At 37.6% G+C, this 14,632-nt stretch overlaps 5 protein-coding genes across 5 annotated transcripts; 4 read left to right on the top strand and 1 right to left on the bottom strand.

Annotated features, from left to right (window-relative positions):
- Positions 1–190: 190 nt before the first annotated feature.
- Positions 191–1,933, bottom strand: GCK72_005331 (uncharacterized protein; the record flags this gene model as incomplete). The annotated part of the gene is made up of 9 exons (XM_053725134.1): positions 191–240; positions 290–495; positions 548–683; positions 734–840; positions 931–1,007; positions 1,054–1,516; positions 1,564–1,655; positions 1,701–1,810; positions 1,879–1,933. 9 exons carry the CDS (start codon positions 1,931–1,933, stop codon positions 191–193), a joined length of 1,296 nt encoding a protein of 431 aa, XP_053589328.1.
- Positions 1,934–2,320: 387 nt separating this feature from the next.
- GCK72_005330 (uncharacterized protein) lies at positions 2,321–3,100 on the top strand (the record flags this gene model as incomplete). The annotated part of the gene is made up of 4 exons (XM_003116813.2): positions 2,321–2,394; positions 2,439–2,539; positions 2,586–2,767; positions 2,816–3,100. The coding sequence occupies 4 exons, from the start codon at positions 2,321–2,323 to the stop codon at positions 3,098–3,100; spliced, it is 642 nt and encodes a 213-aa protein (XP_003116861.2).
- Positions 3,101–3,496: 396 nt separating this feature from the next.
- On the top strand, positions 3,497–4,095 carry GCK72_005329 (uncharacterized protein; the record flags this gene model as incomplete). The annotated part of the gene is made up of 3 exons (XM_053725133.1): positions 3,497–3,516; positions 3,618–3,819; positions 3,895–4,095. 3 exons carry the CDS (start codon positions 3,497–3,499, stop codon positions 4,093–4,095), a joined length of 423 nt encoding a protein of 140 aa, XP_053589327.1.
- An 80-nt stretch (positions 4,096–4,175) lies between these two features.
- GCK72_005328 (uncharacterized protein) lies at positions 4,176–5,299 on the top strand (the record flags this gene model as incomplete). Its single annotated transcript, XM_003117349.2, has 4 exons — positions 4,176–4,228; positions 4,278–4,440; positions 4,485–4,748; positions 4,796–5,299. The coding sequence occupies 4 exons, from the start codon at positions 4,176–4,178 to the stop codon at positions 5,297–5,299; spliced, it is 984 nt and encodes a 327-aa protein (XP_003117397.2).
- Positions 5,300–10,989: 5,690 nt separating this feature from the next.
- On the top strand, positions 10,990–14,288 carry GCK72_005327 (uncharacterized protein; the record flags this gene model as incomplete). The annotated part of the gene is made up of 6 exons (XM_003117455.2): positions 10,990–11,046; positions 12,417–12,829; positions 12,879–12,983; positions 13,048–13,171; positions 13,696–14,134; positions 14,185–14,288. The coding sequence occupies 6 exons, from the start codon at positions 10,990–10,992 to the stop codon at positions 14,286–14,288; spliced, it is 1,242 nt and encodes a 413-aa protein (XP_003117503.2).
- Between the last annotated feature and the right edge of the window lie 344 nt (positions 14,289–14,632).

Here is a 14,632-nt window from a genome sequence, read left to right as displayed (position 1 = left end):
ATGACCGGTATAATTATTCGAAGAGGTAGAAGATTGAAGGCAAGATATACAGGAAATGCAAGAAAGTGTTAGTTTTTTAGTAGAAGACTACGAGTTAACCTAAAAATGAAAAGAGAATAGATGAAAATATTGATTGTACAAACAATGATAACAGATTGGTCGGGTTGACCTGTCGAAATGACTAAAATCTTTAGAAGCTTGACTCTGATAATGATGTCGTGTTGATAGTCTTATTGAGAGCTGAAAAGATTAGAATGATAACTTTTGAAGCAAGAGCTCACTTTTATACCTTCTCTGACTTTTTCCTCACGATCCTCACTGTCACTCGATTCTCCTAGTAAGATCAGATCGTCGTCGTCCTGTGTATAATCCGAATCCACTGAGTCTTCTGACATCTTCATCAACTCTTCGCTCTCTTTCTTTTTCTCTTTCCCATTTCCGCTTCCACTCAAGACGTCTTCTTTCTCCGATCTTGGATATTCTATCATTGCAGTTCTAAAACTGGTTAATAATAGTGTTAGTAGCAATAGTTACACCGGCGCCGTACTTTTTCTTTTTCTCCTGTTCTAATCTTTTCACCTCTTTGGTTGTTTGATGATGTTGGATAGCTGGTTTCTGCTCCACTTCGCCACCTTCCAGCCAACCAGCAATCTTTCCAATACTGGAACTGCAGAATGTGAGCCCTGAAATTACGTGATTTAATAATTGACAATTTAAAAGAATGTTAACTTACAAATAGGTTCATAACTGAAAAACGGCGTTCGAACTGTTCCAACCATTAAAATGAGAAAGAATGTCATAACGATTTGGGCGATCAATGGAGCACCGTCGTAGAGATCCCTGAAACATTTTCAGTTTAACGTGTCTTCTGTTAAGTCAAAAAATTGCCTGAAGAAATGATTGAAATGTTTTGCAGAAGCAGAAAGAAACGCAAAGAATCCACTGGATATTGTTTCTGAGAACACTTCGATAATTGAGATTTCATGGAAAATTGATATAGTTTGGCTCTGAAAAGTAGTTTTGAATGTGCCTAGTTCGATTTGAGTATCTCACCTCGATATATTTCAAACAATTCGATTTCTTTCGGTATTGGAAAGGTGATGCGACGATCTCGACCATTCTTGAGAGAAGTCCTTCCGGTGCACATGCATCTCGTGAGCTCTCTTGGAATTGAGCAAATCTCCGTGATTCTGCTTCTTGATACTTCTTGTTGTAACCAGTGTACATGGAAATGATGAGAACAGTTGAAAACACAAGAATCCAAAAATTTCGCGGACGAACAATCGAACGAATTACAACCACAGCCGCTGCTGGGAGGATGAATATATTGAGAGTAAATATGAATGGTTGTAAGAAGAGAAACGTATCATGCCACGTTGGGTCAGGTGCTGCTTCCAGAACCTTGAAAATATTCGAAAGGGCTGATCGTACAGCTTCTCTATCATCTGGATTGTCGGCTTCATGATTATTCAAATATTTTGAGAGCACTGACATACTGTGACGAGAAATTTTGATCCTGTAATTAAGAAAATGTAACAGCTCTTATAAAAATTAGCAACTTACTGGACTTCCCTTTGAACAGGTCCCTCAATTTGGTAATCTACATGAATGTCTTGTAGAAGTTGTCGAAGAAGCAAACGGAGACTTTGATCCGGCTGAAACTATCTGGGGATGACCTGATTAAAATAAGTTATTCTTACTTTTTGTACAGGTGGAGGTATGGAGAGAAGGTCTTTTGATTGATATGTTCGATGTTCTGATGTTGGATCATTCGGGTCTCTCCAAACATCAATATGTATTTCTTCTCCTTCTGAAAAATGTTACGAGTTGTCTAGTCGAATTTCTCTTTTGAATTTGAAAACAACAAGTGAAGCGTACCTTGCGGATGCACGTATTGTATGAAAAGGAGTAATGTGAGCCATATTATTGTCATCTGAAAGAATACAATTCGATTCGATACTTTGTGTTTGGAAGAGCACTAGCGGGAAGTTGAAAGAGAGAGCGAGATGTTTACCGCAAACTATGTCAACTGACAATTGATTTTTGTGATAACAACCTTAGTGGCCGACTAGATGTTCTTTTTATCAGTTCTATTACAATTTTTCGTGGTTTTTGTTCAAAATTTGCGATTTTCCGCGCAATTGCGAAACAGGTTTCAGTAGCCAAATTAATCCTGAGATTACGGTCTTCGAGTGGTGTTTGCACCATTGTCGTCGGTTATGACGCCTGCGTATGCGAGCAATTTGCATTTTCCTCCTTTTTAACCACATTCAACCACGTAATTTCCGATTGATTTCTGGAATTTTCAGTAAAATTTAGAATGAAGCTTTGGGATTCTCCACGATCTTCGTTCCCATATTCATTTGATGAAGTGGTCAGTGCTTTTTGGGACAGGTTTGTCGCTATTTCTAACAACAATTGAATAGAGACCTTTTCAGATATCCTAACTCACATGCTAAGCACATCCTCTCGGAGGATGTACTCGAGCGTCAAATTACGGATAACACCATTGTTACCAAGAAGCTGATTATCAAACAAGGTATGGTAGAACTGAATTTATCTCTGAAATCATAATACTAGTTCAGGTAGCTCAATTCTAAAGCGAGTTCCCCGTTGGATATCACGAATGACCGATATTCGAGTTGTTCCAGTTATCGAGGAGAGTGTATATGATAGAGTTTCAAAGAAGCTTGTCACGTACACGAGAAATGTTTCACATCTTTCATTATTCGAACTTCACGAAAGATGCGTTTACAAACCATCAGAGGTAAGTTATTATTTTCAGATTTTGAGTACTAATTATTGCCTTTTAAAGGAGCAACAGCTCAATCATCCCGCACTTTTGACCGACGTACTCCGAAGTGTCACAGTTTCTATTGATTGTGGAAGGATGAGTTCAGTTTACGAGCAAGTTCTTCTGATGGGTTTCAAGAAGTCTATCAATAACACAACCAAAGGGATGTTTGAAAAGTTAGAAGAAAAGTTCGGAGTGAGGCATCTGGCAACTGAAAAGATGAAACTGATCAAAGAGAAGATAATTAAATCCTCTTCAAATCTGGTCACGCATGTGAAGTGCGACGAAGAAAACGAAACAGTTTGAACTATCTTTATCCACCATTTCCCAAAAGATTTCATAATCTCAATTCACTTTTCTGCTATTTAAGTTCTGATTCTTCTTGAAAAATCTCAATTCTTATAGAATTTCTGAATCTTCAGCACATTCTTTGCACTGTCATTACATCTGTTTGTTCACCAATCCTGTTTAGTTGTAGCCCGTGATAATCGATGGTGGAAATGCGTTTCCTATTTGGCCCTATTGATAAATGTACATATCCGTTTTTCAATTGTGTTTTTTTTTTAAATCTTCTGGTTGTTTGCCGGCATAGTTACCTTTCTAATAATCATTTCAGTTGCATCATCTTGAAACAAAATGTTTCAGGCTTCTTTCAAGGTCTTCGTTACGGTCAAAAGCTCATTTGGTCATTGATCTCCCGATATGGCGAGTACTATTTACCGGTGAGTGAACATCAAAAGGTTTCTGGAACTCAACAGCTGTTCGGTTGATCTGCAAATCAGCATCAAGTGAGACGTAGATATCTAAAGATAACCACTTGCAGCCTGATCACAATCGTCTCGGCTCTCTCATTGCTTCATTGTGCCTACTCCGCCGCCCAACATCGTTTCTACCTGCGTCTCACAGAGCAACCGTTCGTTAGTCTTCCCGTTGACGTCGTAGCCCAAACAGTGATTTCGCTGGTTGCATTGATCTACGGCACATCGTTCATCGCAAACCCATTCCAGTATATAAAGAAAGATCAAGTGAGTTTTTCTCTGAATCGGATAACCTAAACCGTTTTTATTGTTTTTATCTCTAGCATAACCATTTCTATTTAGCATCACGACCGAACATGCGACGAAGCACTCAACTGTCCATCATTCATCACCTTCGACAACCGGGCCAAAGCGATGTCTCCCGAATTCGCCATGCTACGCACACTGAAGCAGCAACAACGTCAACGACAAGGTTCCTCTCGAACTCACAGCGGTCGAGTATCGGAGGCGATTCACTCTTCAGATTCGGATTCTCAAGAATAACCGCCCCACGTCAATACTCCACCACATCTTCCCCGTTTGCCGATAATCCTAATCACAATTCCAATCACAATTCCAACGATATGAAGAAACAATCTAGTCGCTCGCCAGACTTTAGTAATATTCCGGGTGCACGGTAATTAATTTGTATACGTCTTTCACTTATGTCATAAAGGTTTTTCTAGTGTTCCTAAATCAATGACAAAAAGTAATCGAGTACTCGAGATCAGTAAAAAGCAAGCCGATGAAGCATTCAGAAGTTGTTTGGAAATGGTACGCAAGCATGATGTCGACAGCTATTTAGCAATATTAACAATGAACAAGAAAGCGCAACCAGAAATCGTGGCGGTTTGCATCTAAATACAAAATAGTAAGAAATATCATAATTTCAGCTGAATGCGTTGAACGTGGAATTGGCTTCAATCCGGGACAAAGTTGATACAAGACGAGGTGATACTTCGGCAATGTATCGCTTACAATTCTGGAAGGATGCCATTTCTTCTATCTATGGACTATCTCCATTACCCGTTCCCAGACAACCTGTTGCTATCGGTCTTTGCTCTTTTGCTTCTCGTGCTGATCATAATATGCTTCTGAAACTAGTCGAAACTCGTCAATCAACTATCGGTGATCGCCAATTTCCTGATATTAATGCTGTAAGCTATTCCATGAAAGTGTTTTGTTCTCATCTGATTTTTTTCAGTTAAGCGAATATGGTAAATCCACAATCGGGTCTCTCTTGTGCCTCCAAATTGATGCTCTTGCACGCATATTTGCCGACACTAAAGTTCTTCCGATGGCTTATGATGTTGCAAAAGATCTGGGAGCTGCGTATGCTATCGCCAACATAATCCGTGCTACTCATCCCCTTCTGGCTCGCGGAATAGTTCTTCTTCCTGTCGATGTGATGTCTCTAAATGGGGCCACTCCAGACAGTCTCTATAAGAAAAAGAAGTTGGATGAGGCGTGTGGAGTGACGAGAGATTTAATCAACGAATCAAAGCGACTATTGAACGATGTTCGCAGCCGGATTGATATGGTTCCGAAGGCAGTGAGACCAGCGCTTGCAGCTACCGGAACCATTACGGACTATATCATCAAGACAGTCGAAAGTAACAAATATGATATCTATTCTCCTCATCTTCAACGCAGAAATCCACTTCTTCTCTGGTCTCTTTTGGTCAAAAAATTGTGCTCAAAGTTTTGAACTTGATTGTGTTTCTCTTCTTCATATTCCCCCATCATTTCCCTGATTTCTTCTTGTTTCTTTCTTTTGCATCCACTTTTTCAATAGTTATATTTATGAAAATAATAAAGCCTAATATCCCAATCAGTCGGTTCTTCTGCCAACGACACATTCCTAACTGAATAATAACAAGTCAAGGAGTCGGTTGTATAGAAGAAGAAGAAGCGGGAAGAGTGGCAAATTGGAATGCAATACGAGAATATTAGGTTGAGTCATAAGTTTCTTTCTTTTTTTGGGGTTGGACTTTGACTCACGGTTTCTAGGTACTGTGATTGTTTATCGACCCAAACTTTTTTGCATTATAATGAACTTCTCAGTGGCTAACAAACAATGTTTTAAGTTAGTGCACATACAGTCCAGTCGTGAAAACGACAGTTTTTTCTGTCTCCAATCAAATTCCTATTTTGAAAAGGTTTTTGATTCTAGTCGGATTTATATCAAAATTCTGAGATTTTCATGAGGAAACAAGTGGTATTTATAAAGAAAGACTTTGTCTTATTATAGCAATTTAGTTTTGGATGAAACTCTCCAAGACAAAGAAGTTATGATCAGACGACCGACAGGAATGAGAAAACAATGTTCTCCTGGGTTTAAGTCGATTACTAAAATATTGGAGAGAGCATTTATATCAAACTATTTGCAAAAGTTAGACAGTAGCATAAGCAAGTCATGCAACAAAAAACTATATACCAAAGTCATTCGAATAAGTGATAAAACTTGGTTGATGTGATTGTTAAGATTTTCACACTTTTGAGAATATTAGTGAAGTAGACCTGAGTGAAGTCTAGGTCTTTTTTCAACGCACCCAAACAAGTCTGAATTATTTTGTTACTAGTAATCAACAGTAGATACATTGTTCTAAAATTGTGTGAAAGATCTAGTACATTGATTCAAAAGTACGAGCAGTAGGCTTCATCAAACTCAAAAATCACGTGAATTTGATGATATTGACTTCGGGCTTCTTGCGAAAAAAGACAAATGGTATGAATATCCGAAACAAAGTAAATTTAGAAACATCAATGGCTACTCTATTTAATAATAAGCATTTCCACTGATTTCCTTATCTAGCGTTAAAGAAAAATCAAAATACTCGCACATCTCTAAATTGCTAATGCTCACCGTTCTTCCAAGAGCCGCATTAAACCATCGTTGTTTAGTTCAAATATCTTTATTGTTTTTTTATACATAATTGTTCTTGTTTGTTTTAATTCTCAATAGCTCACACATTCTCGTCTACATTTTCTAGGAAAAAAATGGAGTCGAAGAATCGTACCAAAAAAGGGTTCCTCAAGTGGTTTGACCTGCCTACGGCTGAGATTAAGCAGATGGCGGACGTCAAGTCACAGGTAGAATCACAATGAGTTATAAGTATTAACCAATTATATTTCTCATTATATGAGTTATTAGCCTTCGAGAAATTGCGTGTCAAAAATCATCTCAAAAAAGAAAGAAACTTATGACTCAGCCTAATATGTACGCAGAAATGAACCCGCTTATTTTTGTATTGTTGTTGTTATTTTTGGAGCTTTCTTCCTCAGACGAACATCTTCAAAAAGAGATATAACAACATCTTTTCAGAAGCCTTTTTTAGAAAAAAAAAATCTAGTTTTTATTTTGCTTCGGATGAAATATTTTGAAAAGAATACGTTATTCGAATTTGTATTTTTAGTATTTATCTCCTCTTTTTTCTTCTTTTATTATTTTCATATTTCATATAGAAATGTGTTCCATTACTTGTGCTGAAAAAACAACAATACGTCGGACAGATTGAATAGTTCGAATTTTAGAGGAATTGAATCTCGAGAAGGTCGGATTATTTGACTAGATCAACAATATGTGATTCCTGAAAATTCTTGTTTTTACGTGTTTGCCATCTGAAAACAAGTTAAAAAACTTGTATGCAACTTTATAGCTTCAGACTGGGATAGTCCAAACTTCAGAAGCTAGAAGCACCGTCAGCTGAAACGATTCTTTCTTCAAAACAACTTTACAGTATTCTTATAACAAAAATAAGTGGAAGTCACTCATTTCTTGTGTTTTTGAACCAAATTTCAGAAAAGTTTATGACATTTTTTTTCATTCGAACCCTATCATTTTCCAACTTTTCACTTTTCTTCTTTTTGTTTTTTCTTTTCTATTTTTCAAATCTTCCAATCCAAACATTTCCGAGAATTCTGTCATTTCTAATTCCTAAATCTTAACATCCTTCTGTAACCAAACGACGTCTATACTTCCTCTGGAAAATGTTCTTTTCTCCGTTCGTTTCACTCCGTCAACTCCAATTTGCAGAGGAGATAACTCGAGTTGTTTACCATCTGACATGCTGCAAAAGAAAACAAAAAAGAACACAATGCGCAGTTTGCATTTTTTGCAATTTCACTCTCTTTTTTAGCCTGTTTATGTTTTTTGTTGCTCTGACTCTCTAACTCCACCCTCTTTCCGTTCAGGATCCTTAACCTCCTTCGCCGTTTCAATTCCAGAATCTTCAATTCTGACGCATCTTCTCCTTCTTTTTCCTCCCTAAAACTGTCACGAAAGGCTGAAAAAGAAGAAGAAGAAGCTCACTTGATCGTTGTATTTGTACAGTATCCTCTGCAATCTCTTCAATCCAAATACTATTTTGACAGCATCAAACACACCTAGTCGCGCATGTTTTCACCCCACGGGAGCCGCTCCCTCCACACAATTCTCTCTTCTTCTTCTTCTATTTCCCTTTTTCTACCATAAACCAACTTTGAACGAGAAAAAGTTTGTTTATTTATTAGAATTTTTAAATTCAAAAAGAGTTCGAACTGATCTTATAACTAACTGTCATTTGATGAAATCTAGGGACTCTCAACTTTTATAAGAGTATGTTCTAATTTGTATTTCTTTTTTGTTTTTCGATTCAACGTTTTTTTTCATTTCCAATCCTTTTCTGGCTCATAAATTTGTATGCATAATGATCTTTTAATGCAGTACATACAGTTTCCTGAAAGGAAAAAGTGGAAAGAAAAGCGGATTTGAGTCCTGTGAGAGTGTACCTTACTGCTGAATAAAAGTACAAGTCTTTTACAATCCAGAGTAGTGCAAGATATCAGACAATTGTTGCCTACATTCGTGACAGTATTCCTCTTGATCTCAAATCAGAATAACTCCTCCTTCCCTTCTTATCACCATCTTCTTTGTCCCCCCCCCCCACCCATCAATTAATGTATCTTTTTGACAATAGAAGAACGGATCAAGAAAACCGAGAGTAATCGGCAAATGCCATTTGTCTTCTCGAATGAGAAGCTTATTCAAGGGCGCGCACTCCTTCTTTTTCTTCGTTTTATCTTATCTCTTTTTCATATCTTGCCACGTCAGACAGACCTACTTTCTCTTTTTTTCTCTTTCTATCACTTGTACTCTTCTTCTAATTTCCCACTGACATGCAACTCAAGTCTTGTCTTTTTCCTGATCTGTACTTTCTCTCATTCAGTCTCTTTTCTCGTTGATTCCAAGAAAGTGATAGTTGCGGACAATCATCACTTATCAATTGAAAAGACACCCATTCGAAAGAAACGAGATATCAGAAAACATGTTAGCCGGTACATGATTCGAGATTGTTGAAAAACGGGGATTTGTGAGGCGAAAAAGACGATGATGAATTACGCAAGGAACGGTGGAAAATCCCTTTTTCGTATCGATAGAAACAAACACCATGTCAGAAAAACAATGAGATATTCCAGTTTTTGAGGATCTCTGTGAACGGAAAAGGGCTGAGAAAACTAAATAAGAAGAAGACTAGATTCTAGAGCAAAGGAATTAGATAAAAACCTCCATCTTATTAGTTCCCGGTATTGTAACTATTCTACATTCTAGATGTGCTCGAAGAAAGGTTTCAACAGCTTCTCAATTCGACTTTCTTGGTTATTCTTCGGGTAATGGAACGAGAAAAACAACTTTCCGATTTGATCATTCATAGGTTTTCTCTGTAGATTTGCAACAGCCATTCTCTCTTGAATAATGTGAAAATTTTTGAACAAACTCTCATGTAATCAGATTTCGGAAAGCTCATCAGAATCATCACACTCCGTCTTTTCAAACTTATGGAGCATCTTTTCTTTTTGATAAACCAAGCAGATTTCTTCTAACTGTTTCTGGAAATTACCTACTTTTCTGTTCTGAAATCCTCTTTTTTTTAAACTTATTGTAACTACAGTAACAGTTTAATTCCTCAAATCATTGCCTTCGAGCCATTCAGTTCGTTGGATCTGTTTGATTACCAGAGATGTAAATGTTTTGGAATCCAATATATGAATTCTGGAAATCTCGAACTAACACATTTTCCACCATTTTTCCTAATCATCGTGCCAGGATATTTTGGTCGTTTCTTATGAAACACACACTCATTTTTCTTGTTTCGTGAGTAGTATAAACGACCACAGGAGCGGCCGAAAAAGGGCAGTGAGAAGGACATTTTTATACGATATATATATATAGAGTAAATACAAAACAGTCCTTCTTTCGGCTCTCTTTTCTTTCTCTCTTTTTTTTTCACAGGGAATGAGTGGGCGGGGCGTTCTCTAACTATTTCAGTTTTTCTTCCTGATTTCTCTAATCTGATATATTTGACACGGGAGAAAAAGGCGGGAAATGATGATCACAACCCCCTCGAAGGGCGGTCGTCGTCGTCCATTTTCTCTCGTTTGCTTTCATCAATCCGTTCTGTACGTCGTCGTCTTCGTGTATGTGAAAGTGCGTCTATTTGTATATAAACTGTGTGGCGCGACGGCCGCCGTGCGCGAGACTGAGTGAAAGAGACCAATTGAGGACACTCGGAGCCACAAATAGCAAAAGGTGAAGATGAAAAGAAAGGCTCCGAACCTTCTGTGTATCTCCTAGATTTCCATCTGATCATATGATTGATGCAACTGATTTCAAAGCTCTACATTCGGCTCTGAGTACGGTAGCTTTTCATGTTTTGTGAACACAATTAAATTGGCTCCCTCTATAAAAGTAGACCACCTGAATCCCCTCCATGATCCCAATATAAATGTACCCTAGAAACCACGTCTCGATGGTTTCGAAATCAAAGGTGTGCAACCATTGGTTTTTTCTCATAATGCCTCAAATATATATATCTGCGCACTAAAAATAGAACATAGAGAGCCGAGGATTATTGACCCAAATTGAGTTGCACACATGGACTCTCTGGTAGATCAGCTCAGTTTTTTTTTTCGGTTTTTTGGGTGGGTGGCTTAATTTAGAAGGTTCAGTCGGAGGAGTCGGTTTAGAAAAACAGTTGCAGTGTTTGAGGATTGATTCGGGCTATTCCATTGGAAAAGTATGTTAATTTTAATTGTCCTGGTCCCACATTTAAAACCTTATTTTATTATTTCTTGTTTGAAAGTGACCACCCCTTATGGCAAATATCACTGTACTCTTATCAATGCAAGTTTACATTAAACATCTGTTTGATCTGTTTGACTATATCTGGACCGTTTCCAGATTCCTCCAATCTTTGATGATTCAAAGGCACTAGACATAAGAAATGAGAGCTTTGAGATCTAGGACTATACCTTGTCTGAAAGCTTCATTATTACAGTATCTTATTTCAACTCAACAAATCGTCTTCTTCTTCCAAACCTTTATCATCCTGTATTCAGTACAAAGGCCATGGGAGGTTTATGATCTCCAGAGATCCAGTCTTGAAACTCATGAATCATAAGTTATTTATTGATTCAGTAAGTTCTATTCCAACCCGATACAGTTCCATTCCCGCTCTCTCTCTCTACCTCTTTCCACCATCTCTCCGCTCCTCCGGCTCAACAATCCGCTCCGCCCGTCGTCCGCCGCCTCGTCCGAATATCCGACTCACTTACACAAACAAACAAACAAAGTCTTTTGCGAAAAGCACACTATACCGGCCATACAGACACACACATAGTCCTCTAGGACCCCTATTGATTCCCCCCAACTTTCAAACGGTCACTCACCTCCGTTTTTCTCTCTCGTTTCCATTTATATTCACGATTCAATGTGTCATCCAAACATCTACCAGTTCTAAACTATTTCTTCTTTTTTCTCGGATTGTTTGTCCTTAAAAAAGTGCAGAAGGAGAAGAACACACGATTTGGTCGACTGACCGTAATCCATTCCTCCTTTTTTGGGTAGTTTATTTGGAGTCAGAAACTCACGTCATTTCACTTTTTGGGTCTAGTTTCTCAATTTCTCAATATGAGTACAATGACGTGTCAAGACTACTGTTTTGTGACCTCACGAACTAGATTCAAAAATAGAAAAGATCTTATTGAGAACTTGAATTCAAGTGGGAACCGTTTCGTTTTTTAAGATTCCTGGATTTTTGGAATCAGAAAGGTTCGATACTTTTTCCGATGCTAGTCTCCAAATCTTTTTCTAAATACGATTCCATGGAGAATTTTTATCGGATTTTGACGATTCTAATCGTGTTTTGTGTTGCCATTTCCAATTAGAATACCTTATTTCAAAAATCAAATATCAGGAATTGGTTTCGTTTTTAGTATGTTCTTTGGATAAACTTGAGTCCCGAAAACCTACAAATCGTTATCAATTTGCATCCTGTTCCCATAGTTCACGCTCCTGGAGATTCTGAAACTCTTACGTCTCCTTGAAACCCATCACTTCCTTCATCATTGCTCACTCTTCCCGTGAATACAAATACCGAAAACCTACTTTTAGGCTACAAACCACATTATCTATCTGATCCATTTAGTATAACCTTGACGGTACTTCCTCATCTTTATCTCGAGAATTAAACCCTTTGCTAATCATTATATAATTTGTTTCGTCCGGTCTACCCATCAGTTTTTTCTTTTGCAAAAACTTCTATGACCTTCTCTCTTTTTTCTTCTGTTTCTCCCCACACCTTTTCATGTTCACCTTGAGAACTCGTAACACACAAATCGAAACTGTAGTACTTTTTCTCTCTTTTTTCGTCTTCTTATTGTCTGGCATGATGAAGCTGGTTGTAATCAATTACACTTGTTTCTCTCCTCCCTTTTAATCATTTTCCCGTTGCATTGTCTTTTTTCGCTTTTGACCCTTCCATCAAACTTCTTGTTCATTTTTGCAGATGGACGAACTGATCACTTTGGAAGGTGCGTCACAATCTGAACAGATTATTGGATCCCATGATTTCTGTAATTTCTCGAATATCACCCATCATGAGCATGATGAACAATCAATTCTCATCGTCTGGTGGAGCAATGTGGCAGTTCTACCGATTATTGCATTAATAGGACTCGCATGTAATCTTCTGAATATGGCAGTTCTCACTTCTAATAAAACAGCTCGTCGCATTCCTTCGTGGAATCTTTTGATAGCTTTGGCAATATGTGACAGTTTGTTTCTGATATTCGCAACACTGGATGTCACTCCACTTTCTATTCCATCTTTGGCATTTTCCACGTCATTCAATCATTTCTATTCAAGAGTTGTTCTTTATATCAGAACTTTGGCTTCTACTTTTTATAAGAGCTCTGTTTTGTAAGTTGTTGATTCTTTCATTGTTTTTCAATAATTGAATATATTTTAGAATAGTTGTAGCCTTCAACATTGAACGATACCTCTGCGTCGTTTGTCCTCTGAATTCTCATCGTTGGTGTACTTCAAGAAATTCGAAGAGTGCTATTGCCACCGCGTAAGTGTCTATAGTATTTCTATTTATAGTCATAAAGATCTGGGTCAACATTTGATTATTTTAGAGTCTTCGTCTCGTTCTTATGTTCAATCCAATGGCCACTCGCATACGACACAATTCGTTGTTTCGAAAGCAATTCGAACGAGTATTACTACGTGATTCTCATGTCGACAAACCGTGCTCTTCAGGTATTTACTCCTCTTTTCCACTTTTTTTTTCGATTTCTGACAGTTCTTTCGGTGGCATTGTTTGGGTATCTCAGGAAGAGATGGTGGGGGAAACCCGATACTTTCGTTGTAATTAGGAATGAATCAATTCGAGCCAATCGGGCACAGTTTACTTACTTTTTGGATGCGAAAGAAAAAGAAATGAGTCAATTGAAAGAAGAAGAAGAGATTGAGAATAAACGGGGAGAAGAGATTTATTTTTAGGTTTGGAAATGATTGAATTGGATCAACACAAATAGAGAAATTGGGTGAGAAGTAAACAGAACACCGAATTAGTTGACAGTTGCTATAGTTTTCGAGAGAAATGATGACTAACTGTTTGTTTTTTAATAGTATTTGATAATCGGTTTCTAATGATGCTATTTGAAATTTTAAAAGTTTCGGCAAGTTTCATTGGGGTCAAAATGGCAGTGGCATTGAAAGGTGATGGGCATTTAGCTGAATTGACATGAAAAAACATTCATACAAACTCATATCTCTTCCAGATCTACTACCGTACCATGGACTACATCTCACTTTTTGCCTTCAACGTCCTCCCAATTATTGCTCTTCTCTACATGAATTCTCGTATCATTTTCACTCTCCGTCGTGTTGTCGATGAAGATTCTAGAAGAGACGAAGAAACCAAACTATCCGATGGTCTCATCCAAAACGAAGCTCATAACAACCGTACCATGAGAGCAAATGCGATGCTTTTCGCCGTTGTCTTCATGCTTTTCTTCTGTGTCGGACCACAAGCTCCTGCACGTCTTCTGTTCGATATTTATGGTCAATACCATCCAAAAGCAATTCTTTACGTATGTCTCAGTCAGCAACTGGTCTTCTTGAATGCTTCATTAAATTTCTGTCTGTATTGTGTCGTCTCGAAAAGATATCGGACGTTGATGAAGCAGACATTGAAGAAATTCTTACATAAACTTGAGGGTAAGCTATTTCAGAAATTATATCAAATTTTTAGTCTTTCGAAATTTCAGGAGTCGATCGCCCATTCCAAATCAGTCTGAAACAAACAAAAAGCAGTTCTGCTCATGTGACATCCCTGGAGGATCATCATGCACATCTCATTCAGAATGTCTAGATCCGTTTCTCCTTTCTGTATCAATCAGCATCACGGGTTATATCTTGTCAGTTCCATTCCTAGTTCCTTCGAGTCATTTTGTACTTATTTTCATCTAGGTTTTATGCTTTATATGTATTTTTAAAACGGGTTAATTGACCAATTTCTCCAGTCGCATGTAAATTAGAAAATTTGATCGTCATCAATTTTTATACACAATAAACCAATGTTTTTTGATTCCTTGATTAATATGACGTTGAGAATTTCAAATCTTTTCATACTTTAATGTTAGAGATCACATATTGAAGTGATCTACTGTAAGAATAGTTCTAGTTTCAGATGTGTATGGTTCTCAATGAGGCTAC

The sequence above is a fragment of the Caenorhabditis remanei genome, chromosome II (assembly GCF_010183535.1).
Source record: "Caenorhabditis remanei strain PX506 chromosome II, whole genome shotgun sequence".
Classification (NCBI taxonomy): Eukaryota; Metazoa; Nematoda; class Chromadorea; order Rhabditida; family Rhabditidae; genus Caenorhabditis; species Caenorhabditis remanei.
This window is presented reverse-complemented; position numbering and strand designations above follow the sequence as displayed.